Genomic DNA, 23,659 nt, shown 5'->3' with positions numbered 1-23,659 from the left:
TCGGTCTATCTACTCAGCCTACCGAGTAGAATCGAACCCCTGATTATAGCGTTGTAAATCCGTAGACTTACCGCTGTACTAGCGGGTGGTTCCTAACATACACGCCCGATCAATGTAAACAGATGTATAGATAGGTGAAAACAGGCAAAGGATTATTGCTTGTTTAGCACATAGTTATAGAATGGGCTATCTGCGCAAGGAATCGAATCTCCGATTTTAGGATTTGTAAGGCCATAAAATCACCGCTGGCTTATAGTGGGAATGACAGTGAAAACATTTGTACAGAGCCTGTCGTTATTACTGTTCAGAATCTATAACACTCCGGTTCTTTAAAATCATAAGTTTTTTTGTATTTTTTCAAATAATCAATTGTTAATATACACTGAACAGAGATCCATAGTACACTGTCCATAAGTTTGTTTTGTTTGTTTTTGAATTTCGCACAAAGCTACTCGAGGGCTATCTGTGCTAGCCGTCCCTAATTTAGCAGTGTAAGACTAGAGGGAAGGCAGCTAGTCATCACCACCAACCGCCAACTCTTGGGCTACTCTTTTACCAACGAATAGTGGGATTGACCGTCACATTATAACGCCCCCACGGCTGGGAGGGCGAGCATGTTTGGCGCGACAGGGATGCGAACCCGCGACCCTCAGATTACGAGTCGCACGCCTTAACACGCTTGGCTATGCGAGGCCCCATAAGTTACAAACGAACCCCACCCGCAGCAAGTAATATGCTTTCACAAGCGGGTGTGGGCTATTCATATACAAACTAGTTTCAAGAAAAATAAAAAAAACATGCTATTTAAAGAGGCTAAGTCCTTCAGTAACATGTAACCAGGACTTGTTGTTGATGATAAAATTTAAGTCAAAAGAGAAGCCGTTCGGAAGTGGCGTTAATTATGTACGCTAACATACAGCCGCAAAAATCAGAGCATTTGCCTTATCTGAACATTAAACCGAATTTTTAACATTGTTTTTGAATACGTATTCTTCAACTCCAGCATATCTTTGACGCTTTGAAAATCAAAGAACATTTACAAACTCAAGAAATCCAGTTGTTTGATCACGATCCAACTGCTTAAATTTTGTTGCTACCCCATCACGATTCTGTATTTTATGGTCCCCCGCTTGTACTGCGGTGTGTCTACGGATTTACAACGCTAAAATCAGAGATTCGATTCCCTTCTGTGGACTCAGCAGCAAATAGCTCGATGTGGCTTTTCTATAAGAAAACACACTCTGTCTTATATATACAGAGTCTGATGATTATTTGAAAATAGACTTATTTTTTTAAGCCAATTAAACAAGAATTTAATCAATTCTTTAAAATTGAAATCGCTTTAGCTTCATAACATAGATACTGCCATTTGTAGGAGATACTTTAAAATTATAAAGATATTCGATAAGTTGATAAAGTAATAAACATCACAAGCAAGACAAAAAATAATCAAATTCCTATATGTTTTAGTGCTTATTGGACATAATCTGGTATTTAAAGACCTTGACTATTAAACGTGAACATATGCGCATCTTGTGCTCAATTCTGGGGAATCAATATTTTATTACGTATGTATGTGATTTTGGAGGGCCACAACAATATTAGGTTCTGTGAAATTGACACGCAAAGACTCACCACGAATTGGCAGCAAGTGAAAAACCGTGACAAAAAGACTTGAAACTCGTCATTATATCAGATTAAAGTAAACGCGTGTTTCGCAACTTCAAAGTCAAGTGACATACGTACGTTTTTGAGAGCTACACTCGATCCGCAGATAAAGAACTGCATAGTGTAGCACAACCCAGCAAACAATTTAGTGGAGCTGTGAAAGAACACGGCACTGTGTATCAAACTATACAGTTATGAAGTATACAGAAAAGGGTGGAGTCTAACGAAACGCTTATTAATAGAGACATACCTTGAGTTGCCGTCAACTTGAGTGCCAAGTATTGAAATGGAAGTGGAATTTGCATTGTTTTTTGGTGTGTTTTTTTTTTCATTTTGCTTTGTAAGCTCGACAATTAATGGCCTTCCACTCCGGTCACTTCGTGACGCTTTGCAAAACAAAGAGCAATTATAACTGAAGTAATCCAGTTGTTTGCTCACGATCCGGCCGGTAAACTCTTGTTGCTACCGTGTCACGACTCTCTCAACACGCCGAAATTTCAATACTGATTATTTAAAGTAGAGACACAAAACTCGTAGTTATTTGCTGTGTTCCAACTTACCAAGATGATTCTAGTGTGGGTGGTCGAAGCAGGACGGTGTAAGAAAACAGTAAATAAACGTTACAAAGATTTACAGCCTTAAAAAAAGGAACAATAAAAGACAACGCTTAAAATATATTCGTTGAACTGTTTATAAATCATTATACTAATCAATTATTTAGAATTATTTATAACTTAGCCTATAAAGTATATTATAACTGCTTCGATGGTTAACTTAACACTGTATGTTATTACATTTGTACGAACAAAGACACTGTAAAGTGGACAAATTTTCTTTTTAAGCAGCTTTAATAATATTAGCCAATACACTCTATATGTACTATTAAGATAAGAAGAAACCTTATATTTATGTTTAATTATAACTTATTTAACTCTATTTAGCTCTAGCCCTTACATGACCCGTGAAAGAAAAGACTACTTCATTTATATTTAGGGATTACCTGACAAAAAATTTGCTTCATTCTCTCATAAATTATATTAAACACAGCTAGACTGCCGAGTTTAGAGGATCTCAATACAAAATAACACACGGCACTTAATATTCTTAACAAATATATCATAATAAACTCTAATCTTTTTAATCATTTTTAACAGTTGCAATAAAACTTCTGATACCGTTCAGCTGAACTGGTCTTTTTGATCTATCTTGTCCACTAGCTCCTGATGTGCAGATTAAAAAAAACCAAAAAACCCACAAAGAATGCTGAAAAATGAGACAAAACACATCATGACTTGATTTATGAATACACCTAGACAATGTACAGCAAAGCATGTTATAATCAAGCGCAATTAGGTAATATGAACAATAGGCACGAAAGTCACTATACCGAAAAAAATACAAAAAACAAAACCGCAACCACAATTTGAAGACACGTGTTTCCCAACAATTCTTTTGCGCTTACGATTTATAAGGTTGAAGGTTACAAAGGGTTTCCACGCGATGCATGTTCAAGGATGCGCACAAGATTCAAATTGGATACTTTTCTCTCGTATTTCAGTAAAGAATTGTACTTACTACATAAACGTATATGAAACCTAAAGCTAGGGGAAGATTGGATCAACAGAACTTGGTTTCGGACAAGAGCGGGTCGAAATAACTTAAAGAAATGTCAAATTTGAGTGAAACGTCTAGAAGATGTCAATGTATTACTTACAGTATCCGAAGCAGCTTCAACTATAAGAGATCCACCCACGAATCCTCCTATTTTGCGGCTTATTTGAAAACGTTCTCTTTGGACAGCAGAATTGGTTTGCAGACTGATCGTACAGAAAATGGAGACTCGAAGAATAAGATAAAACAAGAGAAGACCTAAAAATAGCGCATATAATCCGTAGCAGGAAAGATTTTAGAATTTCTGGAACGTGAAGAAGAGAAGTGAGCACGCAGTGTTATGTGTGCAGTTAGTATGATCAGTGAAATATGAAATTTATGCACAGCAGGCTACAGTTAAAATTTACGTAGTAACATGGAACGACGAGATACAAGTAGCACTTAAAAACAAGTGCCACGTGACGCATGGAACTTAGGCAACATAAAGTCGGCAATGAACGAATGTCTCAGTGAATTTTGTTTTTAGAGTAATAATTTCTGCTATGCAGTGCGCGTTGGGCGAAATCAAATACCACGTGCTTCTTAAGTTCTTTGTAGGTCAGCTTGTATGATCAACGTGAAGACGTCGTTTATTTGTTTGTTTGTTTGTTTTGGAATTTCGCACAAAGCTACTCGAGGGCTATCTGTGCTAGCCGTTCCTAATTTAGCAGTGTAAGACTAGAGGGAAGGCAGCTAGTCATCACCACCCACCGCCAACTCTTGGGCTACTCTTTTACCAACGAAAAGTGGGATTGACCGTCACATTATAACGCCCCCACGGCTGGGAGGGCGAGCATGTTTGGCGCGACTCGAGTGCGAACCCGCGACCCTCAGATTACGAAGCGCACGCCTTAACGCGCTAGGCCATGCCAGGCCCCGAAGACGTCGTATAAACAGTTTGTTGTCACAGCATTGCAATCCCATAGCTTTCCTATACTAGTATCTACATATTATGCCTCTGAATACACACGTAAAATAAGCTATTATCTTCAAAAACCAAAAATGGGGCGATTAACCAAAGGCCATATCCAATCAGATTTAGAATGATGAGAAGAGAACGTTAACAAAAATAAATATATCATTCCGTTGTCAACAGAAAGAAAAAAAGAAGAAAAAACTGAAAATCTTACAACCAAATACCTAATTAAATGAATATACATCTGCCAGTAGATTTCAGTACTGTATACTTATATGTATATATAAATATACGCACGTATGCGCGCGAGCACACACCCATATATGTCAAAAGTTCAAGATGGACAAAGCAATCACAAATAAATAAGGAAGACGCAATTTTTCTTACTTTATTAAAGTTTGACATTGTATGTTAATCAGTGTCAAGTTCAATGAATAGTCCCTCACTGGGACAGGCGGTGAGTTTACGGACTTACATCGCTAAAATTCGAGGTTCGATTCCCAGTGATAGACAGAGCAGATAACCAAGTATGGCATTGCTCTAAAACAAACGAAACGACTGGTGTCTCGGAAATACGTGGAAACAATTTTGGCCTGGTGGTTAGGATGTTTTACTCTCAATCTGTGAGTCGGGGTTCGAATCCTTTTCACCGAACATGCTCACTCTTTCGGTCACGGTGGCGTTATAATGAGACAATCAATCCGACTATTCGTTGGCAAAAGTGTAACTCAGGAATTGAGGTTGGGTTGTGTTGTCTAATTTCCTTACCTCTAGTCTATCACTGTTAAATCCGGCACGGTTAGTGCAGATAGCCCTTTTGTGACTTTGCGCGAAATTCTAAACAAACAATGGACTGAACAAGTGAGGTCTTCAGTAGTACCTGACTCTCCCTGATCCTGACAAAAGGATCTAAATCCTGATGCAGAAATTCACTGCCTGAAAATACTGAGTAAGTCGTGCAAACCTAATTGGATGAAAGAGGTTCTGCCAGTTATTTGTACTTCTAACTAATTCACTCATTCTGCTTTATCCAAAATTAGGAATGTTGCGAGCAATATAACGAGAATATTGAAGGAAATGTTCTATTTAAGCAAGCCAGTATCAGTTGAATAACACTAACAAAATGATATCAAATTCTTAGTTTCAAAATTGAATAAAATAGAGGAATTCAAAATCGCGTACTACCTATATGTATATATATTGTTAACAGTACCAAAAGCACCTAATAAGTAACTTGATTTAACACGTACCACAAACTACAACAACAGCTACATTCGCCTCCGTCTACTTACACTAACTGTGCTACAAGACACGCCGCCATTCACTTTCATCACGCCTAATAATCCCTAATCGTTAATATTATCTCACCTAAATCTTCATTATCACAAATAAACCTTAAACGTTCTAAATAAATTATTTTGTCACAAATAAACCCTTACCATAGTAGGTGAATTTTAGTCATCATAAACATTATATACTATTTAAATTTTCATAATCACAGAGAACTCCTTAATACACTAGACAAGCTAGCAGCACAGACAAAACCCTTGCCCTACTAAATAAAGAAAGCCTCGTCAGAGAAAAGCTCTAGCCATACTAGATAAAATTTCATCTTTGGGAAGCGCTAAACATGCTAGATAAAGCTTTATCACAAGAAAGCCCTAAACATACTAGATAAAGTTTCTCATAGGAAAGCGTTAAATACACTAGATAAAGCTTTATCACAAAGAAATCCTAAACAAGCTGGACAAACGATAATTATAGTGAAGTCCTAACCCTGCTAGATAAAGAATTATCTTCATAAGTAAGCATTAAATAGGTTAAATAATGCTTCATTATCATAACTAAATCCTATCCATATCGATAAATCTTCATGATCATAAATAAACTCTAACCATAGTCGACGAATATTCATTGTTATTAGTAAATCTTAATCATATGACATATATTTTCATAATATATAGGTAGCTTCTGGCTTTTTACAAGATAATCTCTGTTATTTGAAAAAAAACTGAGCATACGAATTAGCTTACATCTGAAACAGAACACAAAATATACCAACTGTAAAGAACACCAATGAATAATCGTCCAAGAAAAGTCGATCATTTGGAAACCAGTCAGCGTTTAACCAAGTTAAATGTGCACCAAAGTCTAGATGAGACGTTAAATTTGTTGTTGTGAAAATAATAAAGGCTTTTGTTACAAGGGTCGGTCAGTTAGAAGAATCAGAAACGCTCAACGAGACAAAAACTTAGTGTATCAGATTACGCCAACTGATACAGCAGTTACAATAAAATAATAATTCTTTTGTTGTAAATTTTCATCTTGAATATACTCGCGCTTTAATTTTGCAGACGACAAACAAATTAATAAGATTAGTCTCCAAGACCATTGAATAAAGTAGCAAGTCCAAACCTGAAACTGATTATCTTTCGTTGCTTGAAATATTTTCATATCTACACATGCGGACTTTTCTTTTGGAGGGGGGTCTTTTAAACATTCATTTCAATACAGTGCGGGCAGCAATGAATTCTAAAATTTGAATTAATTATTTCGATAGTTGATCCCATTCAAAGTCATCCTATCTTGTTAAAAGAAGAAAATACATGACTAGCTATCCAGAGAAGATATTACGATGTGTATTAAGTAAACACATCGGCTCTTCTAAGGTTATATTTTCTGTACATTGGAAGTACTCACCAACCGCAGTGTATAGTGAACACAAAAAGGTTCCAACTTTCAAGAGTTCAGCATTAAACTATTTCAATAACGATCGATCTGTGTTCGAACAGTTATTGATTTATCGAGATTGAAAAACATCTGAAGATGAAATAAGATTTTGTACAAAATTATCACACAATAAGTTATACATTCATAAAATGCACTAATTTCAATATTATTTTTAAATTTGTTTGTAGTTAAGCGCAAAGCTACACAGTGGGATATCTGTGCTCAGCCCTCCACGGTATCGAAACCCGGTTTCTAGTCAGAAGACTGCTCTGCTACTGGGGGCGTTATTGTAAGAGAATAACACTGTATCTTCTTACCAATGCGTACAAACTTTGTTTACAGAGGCAGTACGTTGTTTAGAAAATAAACGTCATTAAGACGTAAATGTTATTGTCATTACAAATGTATGAATATTTGTCAACACCCTCAGGCCATTATTTTCTCTTTAGTAGAGATACAAAACTTTACCAATACCACGAAGACAAAGCTTTACCTTTATTAGATAGTTAAGTCTTCGTCTCTGTTTCGTCTTACTAGAAAACTAAAATTCTATAATTACCACTAATATTGCACCTTTATTAAATAACCAAACATTCATTAATATGAAGTTAAGAAAAACTGTGTTTGATTTACATAGTTCCTTTATTAATATTTTTAAAAATAATTTGAAATTCTTCCTTTTGAAATATTTGTGCTGTCTTTTTTTCTTAAGACTTCCTGAAAGTTATGAAATAAAGTATAAATTTGGCACATTAATGTACTTAATTAAATAATATGCGTGAAACATTATTTTTTGAAAAATAAGACTGATAATCATTTTAATTATTTATTTTGTTGCATGTCACCGAAAATATTCGCCTTTTCAGCCGTAGGGGTATTATAATGTGCGGTCAATCCCACTATACTCACTATACAGTGCAAAGTATCCGAGTCTACTTCGTAGAAATTTGTGGATAATTACGCAAATATATAAACTATCTCAGATATGTTGCTATATATTTCACTAAATGTTTCGTGAAAAATTGGAACAAAAATGACCTACTACGTGAATTAGATCGTTACTGCTTACATGATAAAGATAGCCTTAAACACCTCTCACAAATTAATATGCATATTAGAAATAAGAATTTAATAAGCCCATCTTATGCTAAGCTAAGAAACTTGCATCGGTTTTAAGCTGATACGATAGTATTAGTACTGACAGAATATTTTGTGCAGATGCTCTTGATGAGTGTTAAAACAAACCTGATATGGTAAATACGGGTGAAACTGTTCGCCACGTACTGAATTTTGTAACGTGGAATAATGAGAAAATGTATTTAGTCACAACAATATAAATATAAGTAGCTGCAAGGAAATTGTACTGAAGACTTCTGACAGTCTTATTTCATTTACTTTGGTTTAACCCTAAATCACCGATGGCGCCATATGGAACTAATTAGTTTTTGAACATATTTTCTGAACCATTCATGTAGCAAATTGCTAGTGGATCCGCAGCTGTTTTAATAGCAGGGTCTCTAATAATGTGTGAGTCACACATAAAGATATATATATATGTAAAAACACCCATTAACAATGCGATTAATCATACTAGTTTCTACTGTAGTCCCCTGAGTACTTCACAAAGAAAATGAGTAAGTTCACTGACATTTTAATCAGTTATTTATATTTATAACTCTAAGAGCAAAAAAAGCATAAAAGTACCCAATACGATGCTTTACTAGGCCTCGCCTGTAGTAAACGCTAAACAAACTATGATGTTTTTTTTTGTACTGCAATCAATATTAACAGACGTTTTGGATCTTGATGAAAATTTGAATCATCTGTTACAATATTCCTACAAGCGTGGGTTGTAATCCTATACTGTGATATATTTGATACTAGATTTGTTTCTTTGAGGGTAAGGCTAAGCAATGAGCTATTTATGTTGTACTCGCAGCGGGAATCGAAACTCAAATTTTTACGTTATGAGCCCTTACGCTTCTCGCTGAGCCACCGGACGACCTCGTACAAAATTTAGATTAGAAACACAGAAACGCGTACGAGTCTAATGTCTGAGACGTTATCGATTTATGGTTATATATCATTCGTGTCTTATTAGGTTTTGTAAAACGCATAACGACCAAGCTGCACCGTGTAAATTAACTGTCACAGTTTCTAATTAATAGCTACTTCTATGAGCTAAGTGCATGACAGTCTGCATCAAGCTTTAATCAAAACATTGAAGACTAGGACGTAATATTATAACTACATTTTGTCTTTCTTTAAGCAGGTGTAACATTTTAATTTCCTTTCTTGTTTGCATATATACTTCCCTTGAAAAATTAAAAACGTTTATCACGTTCTTTAAAGCCTGTCTAGTTTTTCATCTTTCTTTTGTAATATTCGTAATGCATACATAATCAAACATGGATACAGTTACCAACATTTCCAACAACTAGAAAGTTTGCCTGAAATATGAATGACAGCATTAACAACACCAAACCTGTAATAAAATATTTTTATAATCATATTACAACAGCTGGAGTTTAACACAAGTATATACACATATAAAAACAACAACTTGAAACGTGATAATCATTAGAACTAGCATTGGATATCTTACTCAAGACATGATGTGACGTAGAAACTTTTTGTTGGCTAACTTTACGAAATTTATGTTTTCTGTGTTGGTTCCTGTAACTTAAATTTATTCGTTAGCATTGATTTTTTAGAGTAAAAAAAATAATTCCTGGCATTTGGCAGCTCACAAAACCTAGAACAGGACTGTACTCATGTTTGATGGCTCTCCGTGTGACATACAACTTCGGCCCCCATAACCCCCAGATCTTATCAGTATTAATATTTAAAATACATGTTATAAATTATTATAATCATCATAAAGTATAATTAAAGGATTGTATGTTGATTTGCTTTTTCAATCAATCTTGCAATCGGTACCTCGTTCGAGTTGGTGCCTTGTGAGAACGCAATACTCACACCATTCACGGGATGGATGACCTTGAACCAACGAAGGAAAAGGGAATTTGTTATATATAGTAGATCTTGTAGGGCCGTTCTGAAATAAGTTCTTTTGTCGAAATAAAATTGTTGAGAATCAGGCCTAGCGTTTTTAAAGGGCAGGCAACATTGACGGCTGTGTATTGCCAGCTCTAATGGAAATTTAGAATATTTTTAATGCCATGTCTATGAATTATGATTACTGTGCAGAAATACGAAATATTATTTTCACATTTCTAATAGTTTAATGTGTTAAAATGCGCAAATACGTCATATGTTCTTTTGGATAAAAGTTATCGCAAATAATAATAACATATTGATGGGTAACTTTTCACGTTGTTGAAATGTCTGGTTGATCTTGGGGATATCATGAAAACTACTTAACAGTGTAAACCTTTCAGGTCTTCTTTTGCATGTCTCTTTTAGGTACCGTACACACATTTTACAGTAATTACGTACATACGGTATTCATTTCCTCAAAGCACAGTCCTGGAATCACGTGACCTATCCCGACAGGTCTCACGGAATGCTTGTATCATGTGAGATTGATTAAGAAGTTGTAACAAGGGAAATAGACTTCTCTTGTATTATCCTCTTATTTTCTAACCATTCATCAAAGTTCAACTTTTAAGTTCCTTGCGTCACAGTAGGCGGATTGAGAAAATATATTGATTAGATTTTAGACACAACCCTTTAATTTTCTGAAGAAAGGGGTGCAATGTCAAAACGACTTCTGCATTAGTAAAACGTCGTCAAATGGATCTCTTGCCCGAAGAAAAAGAATTGCATATGTTAAGTTTAAGATTACAAGTCTGAGGAATAACAGTCACTGACAGAAACAGTCGACTTCTTTACCTTTCAGTCTCAGAATTGGATTTAACTATTTGTTGTCTTCCTAGTTGCGAAGCTTAAAACTAAAAAACGCAAGAGATTTGCCTTTTATATACGCTATTTACATATTATATGGGATGCTTCGGAGTCTACACTTTACATATCACACAGGATTATCCTGTCTTTAAATATGAAAGTGTGATAGTTAATAAAAAAAAGAAAAAAGAGAGTAGAGTAACATGCAAAACTCTTCACAAATTCTACGTAATTTTTCAGATTTCTCACAAACCTCATCTCTTGGGGTATCTCGGATATTGATTATGTTTTAAAGAAACTTCGTGCAATTATTCTATCAGGCAAGATATTAGAAGCTCTTAGATTTATTCTTGTTTTTGTGGACCAGCCGTCCCTAAATTTAAAACAGGTAAACAAGATGTCGGGCAGTTGGTCAACAGTACGCACTGCTAACATTTAAACTACTCTTGTTTGACAGAACATTTGGGTTTGACCATTACTCTTATAACGCAACTCCGGCTTTAAAGCGTCGAACAAGTTTTTGCGGCAAAGGGAAGCGAACCATTAATCCTCAGACTTACAGTCAGGCCGCGCTACACATTAGACCACGTCCGGTCCCAATCTATAAGAAAAACACAACTTTTTCAAACTTAAAAGAGAGTGAGATTCTTAATTACAAGATTTAAAATAAATAAGTATTCTATTAGGATGATGTCTACAACGTGAAATATTTCTAATAAAGAATGTAAAAAGTTTTGTATCACATTTTTTAAAATGAATTTCATTTAAGTTATGAGATGCATAAGTGTAACTCTTAAGCACCAACTACTAAAAACAAACAAACTGGAATTGGAATTTTCAACCGGTAAGAAACTTTTTTCTTTCTAGCATATGGGTAAAATGGTTTTGGTTTGTTTGGTTTCTTTTGAATTTCGCACAAAGCTACATGAGAGCTATCTGCACTAGCCGTTCCTAATTTAGCAATTTAAGACTAGAAGGAAGGCAGCTAGTCATCACCACCTACCGCCAACTCTTGGGCTACTCTTTTACCAACAAATAGTGGGATTGGTCGTAACATTATAACACCTCCACGGGTGAAAGGGCGAGCATGTTTCGTGTGATGGGGATTTGAACCTGTGGAGTAAAACGGCTACCTTAGAGATTCCAGAATTTAGATATAATTGTTTCTGTTGTTGAACTCCTGTCCATTTGAATGCAGCTTGTCAAGAGTACTCCGTGATAGAAAGTTTATAGCCGGTTCTTTAAATCGAATACCAGAACTGGCTGTCACTTTTATAACATGCTCATAGCTAAAAGTTCGTAACGTGATCAGCAACATCGCGTCTCGAACCCCGCAATCTTGGACACGCAGCCTGATACGGTGACCTACTAGAACACATCTGTCACATGACTAAAACATATAAAGAATGTTTTAAATACACATATTATCGAAATTCGTTTGATCTAGACCATCAACATACCAACTTATCAACAGCTTAAAATATCTTGATACTATAGTCTAGCCCCCCGCTGGTACAGCAGTATGCCTACGGATTTACAACGCTAAAATCAGCGGTTCGATTCCCTTCGGTGGGCTCAGCAGATAGCCCGATGTAGCTTTGCTATAAAAAAAAACACAAACACATACTGTAGTCTAAGTGAAATATTCGTTAGTGTTTTTTCTATTTTTCGGAAGTGAAGGATGGGGGGGGTGAAACTAGTCCAGTATGATTTAAAAGTTAAATGCTGAAAATTACGTTTTGAAATTTCTTCCGAGTGTACCATAAGTAATTAATAACATTTATTTGAAACTTCGTTATGAAAAAAATGAGGATTAGAACATGCAAGCTGATTTATTATTCTCTTTCTTAGTTGTGTAAATAAGCGGGAAGTTAAGAACTGATCCTTGAAGAAGTCACGTTATCATTTTTGATAAACTGACTAATCAGAACTATGAACCAGATCTCAACAATATAGATTCCAGGCGCCAGAGAACTGACTCATATTTGTTGGCATCGTATATAGTAACAAGCTTTATTGGTATAGAAATATTTTTCTTGTGTTTGTGTTTTCATACCACAAGAAAACTTATTAAAATCTTATTTACTTCATATAACATAGGTAAAATAGTCCGTTTTAACATGAAATAGAAGTTAAAATACATATATTTACATATCAAATGCATACGTTAAGAAACTAAAACAGATAGAAAATTTTGATAAAAATTTACTTTATGTTATCTGATCTACCATTTGACACTCATGTTTCTTTCCATATTACTTCTGCAGAACTAGCTTTGAAGTGCAGTGCCTTTAATTAGTATAACAGGAAGGAAATAACGTATCATAATATTTATGCACGTAAATAAAATGTTTCTTTGAAATGTCGCCCAGGAGACTAAACTTTATTAATATATTAGGTGCTGTAAGTTGCAAAGAAGTAATACAAACAGAGAACTAACGAAACAGATTTCCTAATTATGGATAATTTTTTTCTGTTTGAGTGAGTAACCTCTTCAACCTTGTATTTGCTAAAATCGAAAGAAATATGTCACTGCAATCTCGTACTTCAAATTTTAAAGCACTGATTCGTCAATACATCATCATTGTTTCAGTGGCACATCCTAGTCTTAATAGTACTGGACTTCTAAGAAGGAGGAAAAAAATCCAACTGTATTAACTTTCATTAATTGTGTTCTTTTTTAACCTTCTTGCAAAGTTACACAAGAGCTCTATGTGCATGTAGTCGTTTATAATTTAGAGTTAATATTAGACGGAAGAGAACAAGCCAACGGTCACTACTAACATCTCTCGTGCCACCCTTGTAATGATCCCCAGTGTGTGGATCACGTTTATGTAAGAAAAAATTGTGAACCATCAAAATCCAAGCATGCCCAGATCATGCTATTGTTTATTCTAAGTTCAAATGTAAAAGTGTATTACTAATAATTATCGTTCTGCAGATAGAATAAGCCATAACTGTATTTTGTGACACCACTAATAAATAAAGTTGCCATACAAACTCAGATGTTTATCTCGAATATTTTTGTTTCGTTTTAAGACTTCCTTGTTAACTAACGGATATGAACAAAGATATAAACTGTAGTTGATATCCTACATTACATAAAATCAAGTTCTTAAAAGAAGTAAGTAAAAATATTTCATAGTTCAGTAAGCCTCACATTTTACCATATTTTCTGACACTGACTGTAGGGAAACAAAATGTCTACCGTCCTTCTTGACACTAATTTGTGAAGAATCACGTTTTTGACTTTCCTTGTCTTGCTGGGACGAACCCGACACAATTTTGTTTCCAAGAAATGATTTATTTCAAAATATATCTGAAGTGACTTCACATTACTCATAAAATCGATGTAGTAAAGGGTTTCTCAACGTTAATATACCAGGTATCGGTCTCGCATCCTCCCTGGTCAATCGCGGACCACTGAAATGCAATTACAACGAAACAGCATTACAACTTACATATGAATATTCTGTCAGTTTTTGTTGGTTTGTCGAGCGGTTGTGACGGGACGGCTTCAGTCAACAGACTGGTTGAGAAACGTTAATGTAATAAATTATGTAATATTAAGCAGATGGGTTACTTATTTTTTCTATGATCTATAATGTAACTCGGTTAACAACAATAATTAATAATAATAAAAAAGATAAATGATTATATGATGAACCAGTTTTCACGTTCTCGATATTGGCGGTCTATAACACTGTTAAAGTAAGGATCGAATAGAAGTAATGCTTTTATATTTCGTGGTCGTTGTATAGTAGAAGACATAGTATGTAAGGGTTGTATATTAGAACATTGTTATAATAAGTATTGGCTGTATAAATGTGATGTTTTTATACTTCCTGGTCGTTGCATAGTAGAATATACAGTATGTAAAGATCATATATTAGAACATAGTTACAGCGTGTAGGTGTGGTGTAGTAGAAAACAGTTACAGTATATTAATTGTAGGAATTGTACAGCAGAGCAAAGTTAGATGTAGGAGTTATGTATAGGAAGGTTAAATTTTATATTGCATTAAACTTGACAGTAGAACATGTACACTTAGGCTGGTATAGAACATAAACACTTAAGCTGATATACTCGTTTTGTAAAACTGTAGTTACCTCTATTTCTTCAAAATATTATGACACTTATCTAGTTTAATTGTTTTTTTCCTTCGGTAAGGGTCAAAATATCTCACAAACTAGTTTTAGTCTAAAATAGTTTATTAACAAACACTATATATTAAGTTAGATTGTCGAATTTTATTAGTGTGAAGTTTCACTTATATATGTGTACAACGACGGGATCACGTGGGTGTAAGTGACCAGTTTTCTTGCCAGAACACAACGTGTGACTAAGTGGACTTACGAACATGCCGAAACTAGTTCTTCTAACATCAAGTATTCGGACAATTCGTTCCACTTACTATGGTTTTTTACTAACTGTGACATACGAAGATGTCTTCTTTAGATTGAATCGGCCAGTGTTATCATCCAGCTTTACAATGAACAGAATAAGTTTCATTGGCTCCTGTCAAAGAGATTAGCTTTATTATTTGGGCTCTGTAATATGTAGAATGAGATTCGCTAACAGGTAGCTATGGAATCGATTATTGTTTTCGTTCGGCTTTACAAAACGATCATGCAATTATATGTAAGGCATATAACTGACTGTCTTACCTTGACTGTCTGTTTATGTCCTGCATTTAATAAATGGTAGAGGAGAGTCATCTGTGAATAGTATTTGAAAACATGTATATATATATTGCGACTATATTTCAGTACCTGAATCTGGATTTGATTTGTTTTGTATATTTGCTCAAAGTTACACATAGACCATCTGTGCTATTCGTCTCTAATTTCGAACCGATACATTATAGGGAAGGTAAACAGTGAACAGCATCAACCGCCAACTTTTAGCATAGACGAATTTGATCGTCATTCTTGTAAGTATCCACGGCTCCAAAATGTGAACTAGGGATCTGCAGTCCAGGATACCAATGACTAGATCACGCCCACCACAACTTAATCAACTAGGGTGAGTAAATGTTAGAATAAATTTTCTCAAAACATTATTTCATAGACATAACACTCCTGAATTTATATGACGTCTTAAGAATGGCCCGACATTATGTTTATTGATTTGAATTTTGTCGTGTTACTAGTCTTCTTTAGGAACTACCAACTAGTTAGACTTGAGGCAATTTTCTAGAAAATATTTGTTATTTTAAAATCAATGGTTTCTCCTGTGTTGTTAGGTGACAGTGGATGATACCAAACTGCAGTAGAAGGCTTTTGTTAATAAGCTAATTATAACGACTTTTACGATTAATGTCTGTCATTTAATCAATATTTCTTTCCATAGAATCCTTGCAGTTTTAGAATATATAGGTGAGAAACTATAACAACAAGAAGTAGTACTAGCAACACAACGATACGTGGAATACTATATAAAGCAGTGGTTCTTAACCTGGGTTCAGTCGAACCCCAGGGGTTTGGTGAGTCACTCTTAGGGGTTCGGCAGAGGTCAAGGCACACACACTGTGTGTGTGTCCGTTCCGTTCACCATACTCATATGATTCCTGACGACATGCTCCACTTGGCCATTATTGGCTACGGCTGATCACATCACATCACTTGGCCTTAATGTCTGTGCTGCAGGGAACTTCGTGCGCTTAGCAGTCGACTTGTGACTGTAGTAATCGTGCGTCATTTGTGATTTTTCCCTAATCTTTCAATCCCTTCATACTAACTATGTCGAGCAAAAACAGAAAGTGGTCGGACGAATACGTACAATATGGATTCACGTGTATAACGGAACATGATGGGAGTCAGCGTCCTCAATGCATGATTTTCAATGCCAAGTTGAGCAATTCCAGTTTAGCACCGGCAAAACTAAGAGAACACTCCCTAAAGCTGCATGGAGATGGGAAATACAAGAACACAACGGTTGCTGAATTCAAGGTAAAGAGAGCCAGGTTCGATGAAAAGGCTACTTTGCCTGTTCTCGACTTTGTACCCACCAACAAACAGATCCTCACAGCATCGTACGAAGTTGGATACTTTATCGCAAAGCAGGGCAAACCACACACCATTGGTGAAGCACTCGTAAAACCAGCTGCGTTGAAGATGGCGAATATCATGCTGGGAAAAGCTGCTGAAAATACGTTTTCCTAAATTCCTCTTTCGAATGACACTATCAGCAGCAGAATAAATGACATGAGGGATGACATCTTGGCTCAAGTAGTTGCAGATCTGATTTCAAGCCCAGAAAAATTCAGCCTTCAATTTGACGAGGCCACCGACGTTTCCAATCTGAGCCAGCTTGTTGTATTCGTGCGCTATGTGAAGAACGACGAGATAAAAGAAGATTTTTTATTTTGTAAGCCTCTTACAACAACAACTAAGGCGGCCGACGTGAAGAAACTTGTGGATGACTTCTTCAGAGACAACGATGTTTCGTGGGATATGGTTTCTGCAGTTTGTTCGGACGGAGCTCCAGTCATGCTGGGACGAAACTCTGGTTTTGGTGCGCTGGTAAAAGCCGATGCACCACACATCATTGTAATGCACTGTGTTCTGCACAGGCATGCGTTGGCAACAAAAACTTTGCCTTCAAAACTGGAAGAAGTATTAAAAATTGTAGTAGAACGTGTGAACTTTGTGTAAAATAGTGTCCTGAAGCACCGCATCTTCAAAGAGCTGTGTAATGAAATGGGCTCTGAATTCGAGGTACTTCTGTACCATTCTAACGTTCGGTGGTTATTCCGGGGAAAGGTGCTGAATCGTGTTTTTGCCATGGTGTGAAATTAGTCCTGTTTTTACGAGAGCACCAACGTTGTCACGCAGATTGCTTCGTCAAATTTGAGTTTATTCTCATTTTGGCGTACATGGCCGATATCTTCAATGCTCTCAATCAACAGATGCAGGGCGGTGGAGTCAAACATCATCGAAGCGAAAGAAAACCTGAAGGCTTTTCAAAAAAGCTAACGATGGAAACGACGAACAGAGAATGATAATTTCACAAACTTTCCCCTGCTGGACGACTGTGTAAGTAAGATCGAAGATCTGAACTCGAAGACATTTCTGTACCCGAGGAACTGAAGCAAGCAATTGTCATGCACTTAGATGAGCTCTCAAGGTCTCTCGTTGGATACTACCCCACCATAGAGTCATATCCAGCATGGGTGAGACAACCGTTCACGTTTAGTGTTGCGACAGCAGATGTCAATGATGAATACCTTGACGAAATCATTGAACTTCAGCAGAGCTAGGTTCAACAGCAACTTTTCAGTACAACAACCCTCTCAACGTTTTGGTGCCACCAAATCGTAGCGTACCCTCTTATTGCTAAGAAAGCCCTTGAGATACTTATACCGTTTGTTACAACGTATCTTTGCGAGCAATACTTTTCGAGGATGGTAGACGTAAAAACGAAGAAAAGGAACAGACTTTGTTGCGAAAATGATATGAGAGTGGCACTTGCCAAGGTGAAGCCGTGCATTTCTGAACATGTCTCTGAAAGGCAACAGCAAAAGTCACATTGATTTGCAGTAAATATTCATTGAGTTATGTTTTTGTTTTTGTGTGTAATTCATGTTTTGTTGGTTTTGTTCTTTGAACACAGTGATATTGTGTGCAACTGATGCATGGTTCATTTTGTTCACTAATAAAATATCTACTTATGTTTTGAATTTGAAAAAACCATATTTTATTTTTCCAATTATGAAGAGTTCAGTGAATGCAAGTACGAAACTTCCGGGGTTCAGTACCCCCAACAAGGTTAAGAACCACTGATTTCTTTTCGACTGCTGATAACAGTAGAGCAAATACATTCTATATTTCCGAAGAATTTCATGTATTTTCAAGATAAATATATCAATAATGAATCAAGTATTTGTTTAAACTACATGAAGATTATAGTTGAAGATAAATTTTGTTTTTTTTTCTTATTTGTTATCAGGTAGTTTAAATTAAATCAAAGTGAAGTGTGAAAACCTATAAACAATCAAAACATTAAACAACAAGTGAATAATGAGGTTATACAACATTAGAAACGATTGAAAAGGGAGATTGTTGAACACAAAAAACGAAGGAAGAGGGAAGATATAGAACATAGAATACGAATGAAGAGGGAGAATATTCGACACAAAAAAATCCGAACAATGAAGTATCAACTTTATTATAATGGTAAAATAAGACTTGTAAAGTTAAATCACTCTAGATTCAAATAATGAAACAATTATGACAACTAATTGTGAACTTGTAGCCACAACCCAAATAAAGTTTTCTTGCGAATTTTATGACATTTATAAATTATTCAAAATATTATTACAAAAATCGTTCAATAATATAGATTTGTGTCACTCATAGGAAGGATATTAATTAAAAATATAAAATTTAGAACTTTCAGTTCAACTGAAATTCAAGCCATATTAGAGTTAACGGATTAAAAAAAGATTTAGACCTTATCACAAGTCAAGTTTATGAGTTTCACAGCGTAAGTCTTGAATGAAGTTAGAATAAATGGGTTTACAAAGTCTTTCGATCACATCACAGGACATTTTCAGGAGTTTCACAGTATTAAGTGTAAAGATCCAAATCCCAAAGTTAAAATGAAAAAGAAAACAAACTTTAAAAAGTCATGATTCAAGAAGTAAGTTAGTTAAGCAAAATGTTTTAAATTCTTACTAAGTTAAAGTTCTATCCGAAAAGCCAAAGTCTAACAAAATCTCAGCAAAATAACACGCCTCGCAGTGGAAAATTTGGCTTTTAAAATTAAAAATAAAATAGCATCGTACAGGACCAATACACATAAATCACTCTTCAAAATTTTTTTTTCTGCAACTGAAGTACAAGGGAAACCCTGGATCTTTACCAGATTCGACAAAATAAAACAAACAGCTTTCTTTTTCTGAGCATCAAGAGATTTCTTTTCTGCAAGAAAACATGGTTAACTGCTAGCAAGTAAGGTAACGTATGTGCAGAGCTAAAAACAGAAATGTTAGATGTGATTACTTAAGTGATTTCTGATTCAAATTGAAATGAAAGAAAATAAAGAAATTTCGGGAAATTTTCATATTAACTAAAGGAATATGGCACTGTCTTGAACCACAAGTGTAAGTCTTCAGACTCGTAAAAGTCTCATGTCAGGTTCGAGAAAACGAATTAATTAAAGCTTTCGATTTTACCATAAAAATATTCCAGTGTTTCACGGAATAATAGCAATTCTCATACCTAAACAGCTTTATTTATTAAATAAAATTATTTGATTCTTTTTCTTTCTTCGCATTTGATTCATGAAAATAATATTGTTTCAAAATTTGAAGTATTGTTTTATCTTCGAGTTTTCCTGGAAAAGAAATGAACTGAAATCAAAGGAGCCATTGTTGTTTCTATAAAATCATTGTTAAAACCCAATGCTCTAAAAGTTGCTATAATAAATTCAAATTTAAACAAATTGATCGAAACTTCAAACTATGTTGTTATATTTAATCCATTAAGTCTAAGAATTTATTGCTAGATTTGTGCAAAGAACTAATTAGATGATCATACTGATGTGTACCATATTAGACAAGTTTTAGAGAAATTTAATTTAAAAAATTTTGTTATAGTTCAATGTTGGAATTAAAACTATTTTGTGTCTGGGTGAAAAGCAGGAAACTATTTTTTAGTATTATCATTTCAATCGTATATCTCTACAAGTTTTAGTACATACAATGTTTACACGTAAATCTTACCTATTTATATATACATAAAGAAATCTTACCTTGATTTCACATTTCTTATGACATGTATACTTGCAAACTGTGAAAACATGAAAAAATTGTAAGTTACTCTGAAGTAAAACTACAAAAACAATACTGAAATCATGTTATACCTTGAAATCCTTAATTTATTTAATGCATTAGGTTTGTTTGTTTGTAGTTAAGCACAAAACTACACAATGGACTATCTGTGCTCTGCCCAATATGTGAGGAAACAGAGATTAGAAAATTGAAGAGAAGAAAGACACTGAAGTTAGGATCTGGCCAGTAATAACGTAGAGCATGTGTTGGACATACTAAGATATTATGACATAAAAGTTTACCACTTTTATTAACTTGAGCAATGCATTTGTTTTTGTTTTTTGTTTGTTTAATGGCTATTTAGTAAAGTTTTATTTAAATGCGTAATATTTTCTTCGCATTGGGTGTTAGTACAAAAATATAACCCCATTGTTCCAGCTATAAAGTTGAGGGCTTATATAACCAGTGGAACAAGACAAATAAGAGGGCGGTCAAACCTGCCATAAAACAGAACAACTGCATACAATCACTGGATCAAATTATCGACATTTATAAGTAGTATCTAATTAGAATCGAAATGACCGCTTTTAATCTTGTTATTACATATTACGTCTCATGTATAATATTAACTATTACACAAACGTAAAGCACATACACGCAACATGTACGTTCGTAATCGTTCAAATCTGCGTTAATGTGAAACTTTTTGGTTTACATTCTTTCTATGTGACAAAATTAAACAGTTTAATTTAAACGTAGTACATTGTGATATTTCTTGTTCTGTTATTAATGCAATGTAGAAACTCTCCACGGCCTACTTCTTTATCCATTTTTGCCACAACTTTGTGATTTGATGAGACAGGTGCTGGAGTCTCATTATTCTTTATACCCAGGATCACAATACTTCTTAATCTGTATCAGTTTGTAGTTCTAAATTTTGAGTGGTTCATTGTGTTGGTTTGTATTTAAATACAAATAATAAGTTGTATTATCAGCTAAAATCTCACGTATAAATTTAGGGGTCTTCCCATATTCTACGCATCAGCTATAAAAGTTACACTCGTTTTGTTTGTTTAGCGGATAGCGAAAATAATTCTTTATTTGATCAGATTCGATCTATTAAACAGGAAATGAAGAACGAAGTTAAAATCAACCTTGGGTGAGGAATTCGAAGTTTAAAAAAAACTACAGAAAACTCTAGAAGCAACGTGTAAATTAGCTTATATAAACATTTGAGCATCTGTGGTAAACAACATTTAATACATAGCAAAAACTGGAATTATCAAATGATTTACAAAAAGCAACACCAAAACAACAAACAGAAATATATGAATTCGTGATGACGAGAAAACCCATTTGTAGAGAAATATATATATATAAAAATATATGAAATTTCAGTTAAGTAAACGGAATATTATTTTTTACAGTACTTAATGCCCCTGAATGGTACAGCGGTAAGTCTACGGATTTATAACTTGTTTGTTTGTTTGTTTTTGAATTTCGTACAAAGCTACTCGAGGGCTATCTGTGCTAGCCGTCCCTAATTTAGCAGTGTAAGACTAGAGGGAAGGCAGCTAGTCATCACCACCCACCGCCAACTCTTGGGCTACTCTTTTACCAACGAAAAGTGGAATTGACCGTAACATTATTACGCCCCCACGGCTGGGAGGGCGAGCATGTTTGGTGCGACGGGGGTGCGAACCCGCGACCCTCAGATTACGAGTCGCACGCCGTAACACGCTTGGCCATGCCGGGCCGCGGATTTATAACGCTAAAATAAGGAATTCGATTTCCCTTGGGTGGACAAAGCAGATATTCCGATGTGACTTCGCCATAAAAAACACACACTCACACGTATAGTACTTAATATAGAGGGAGTCTTATCCATTTTACTCGATCCATTTTGACGTGATATTTGAAGAATATTTGTTTTCGACAGAATCAAAACTCTGGTTAATACTATGCAGAATGAGCACTTGTTTGTTTTTAAGCGCAAAACTATAGCTAATTGTTTTCTCTACGAGTATTGAACCTTAATTCTACCGATTTAAGCCCTTAAGCTTGTCTCGGAAGTCTCCGGGAGACATGACTGTGGAAGCTGATCATATATATTTGAATTTCATGAAACTTATCTCATTTTTAAACGAATTATTTAAAACAACGCCGTCTATTCTAGCACTATGTATAAGTTAGATTATGGTTTTGGTTTTGTTTCTTGTATCCACATTGACTTACCTCTACAGCAGCTTCCTTTCCGAGGTATTGCTTGTCTACAGTAATCGCAGAGACGAGTACGCCTGAGGACTTTGGTCTTGAACGAGTGGCTTATTAGAAAATCTGTCGGCTAAAGAGAGTTATGTTAGTATATTTACAACAAAAAGTACGGGGTAAACGTACACACTCACGCATATGTATATACTATTATATCTAAATCTGATTCGTCCTACTCCCAGACGTAGCTCTATTTACATCATAAGGTAAATACTGAAACGGCATATAGGTATAATGATAATTAGGTAATGAAGTGCTGTACTAATCATTGCTATAGATTATTACGTATTAAGATAAAAATAACTGTGACAGTTGATAGTTTCTGCGATTTATTTGTAGATTTCAATCTAAAAGAGTAACCTGAGAGTTGGCGGTGGGTGGTATTAACTATTTGCTTTCTCTCTAGTTTATCACTTCTAAATTAGGGATAGCTAGCATAGGTAGCTCTCGAGTAACTTTGCGCAAAATCTGAAAAACAAACAACTAAAGAACTTGTTAAAAAATAAACTCTCATTAAAGGCAGGTTACTAAGGTGCTTTTTAAAACGAAAGCAGCTAGCTAGTCAACAGTATTTATCTCTCTGGATACTATTGCCTGACAGAAAAGTGGGATGTGACCCTTACTTTAAGAGCTCAAACACAGCTGAGCATATTTTGCAACAAGAATATAAAACCACAGACGATTTACTTACTGTTGTTTCAATAAATGTGGTTTCAATAATTAACGTATTTAGAATTTTGGAAACATTTTGAATGAATGAAATATAAAGAAAAGATGCCATT

The 23,659-nt window shown here is 35.0% G+C and overlaps 1 protein-coding gene across 12 annotated transcripts in view; it reads right to left on the bottom strand.

Moving 5' to 3' along the window:
• Positions 1–23,659, bottom strand: part of LOC143235073 (tensin-3-like) — a 172,922-nt gene that overhangs the window by 135,520 nt on the left and 13,743 nt on the right. For 7 of the 12 annotated variants that reach the window (XM_076472849.1, XM_076472851.1, XM_076472848.1 and 4 more), the window contains exons 2-3: positions 22,842–22,950; positions 20,588–20,625 (exon numbers count right to left, since the gene is read on the bottom strand). In XM_076472849.1, the coding sequence (XP_076328964.1) occupies positions 20,588–20,625; positions 22,842–22,950 (147 nt within the window). Of the gene's footprint in view, positions 1–2,843; positions 2,932–3,382; positions 3,732–20,587; positions 20,626–22,841; positions 22,951–23,659 lie in introns of those variants that run through there. The other 5 variants (XM_076472861.1, XM_076472865.1, XM_076472871.1 and 2 more) reach the window with 3 other exon arrangements.

This window comes from Tachypleus tridentatus, chromosome 12 (genome assembly GCF_004210375.1).
Source record: "Tachypleus tridentatus isolate NWPU-2018 chromosome 12, ASM421037v1, whole genome shotgun sequence".
NCBI classification, from domain to species: domain Eukaryota; kingdom Metazoa; phylum Arthropoda; class Merostomata; order Xiphosura; family Limulidae; genus Tachypleus; species Tachypleus tridentatus.
The sequence above is the reverse complement of the archived record's forward strand: the minus strand, read 5'-3'. Positions and strand labels throughout refer to the sequence as shown.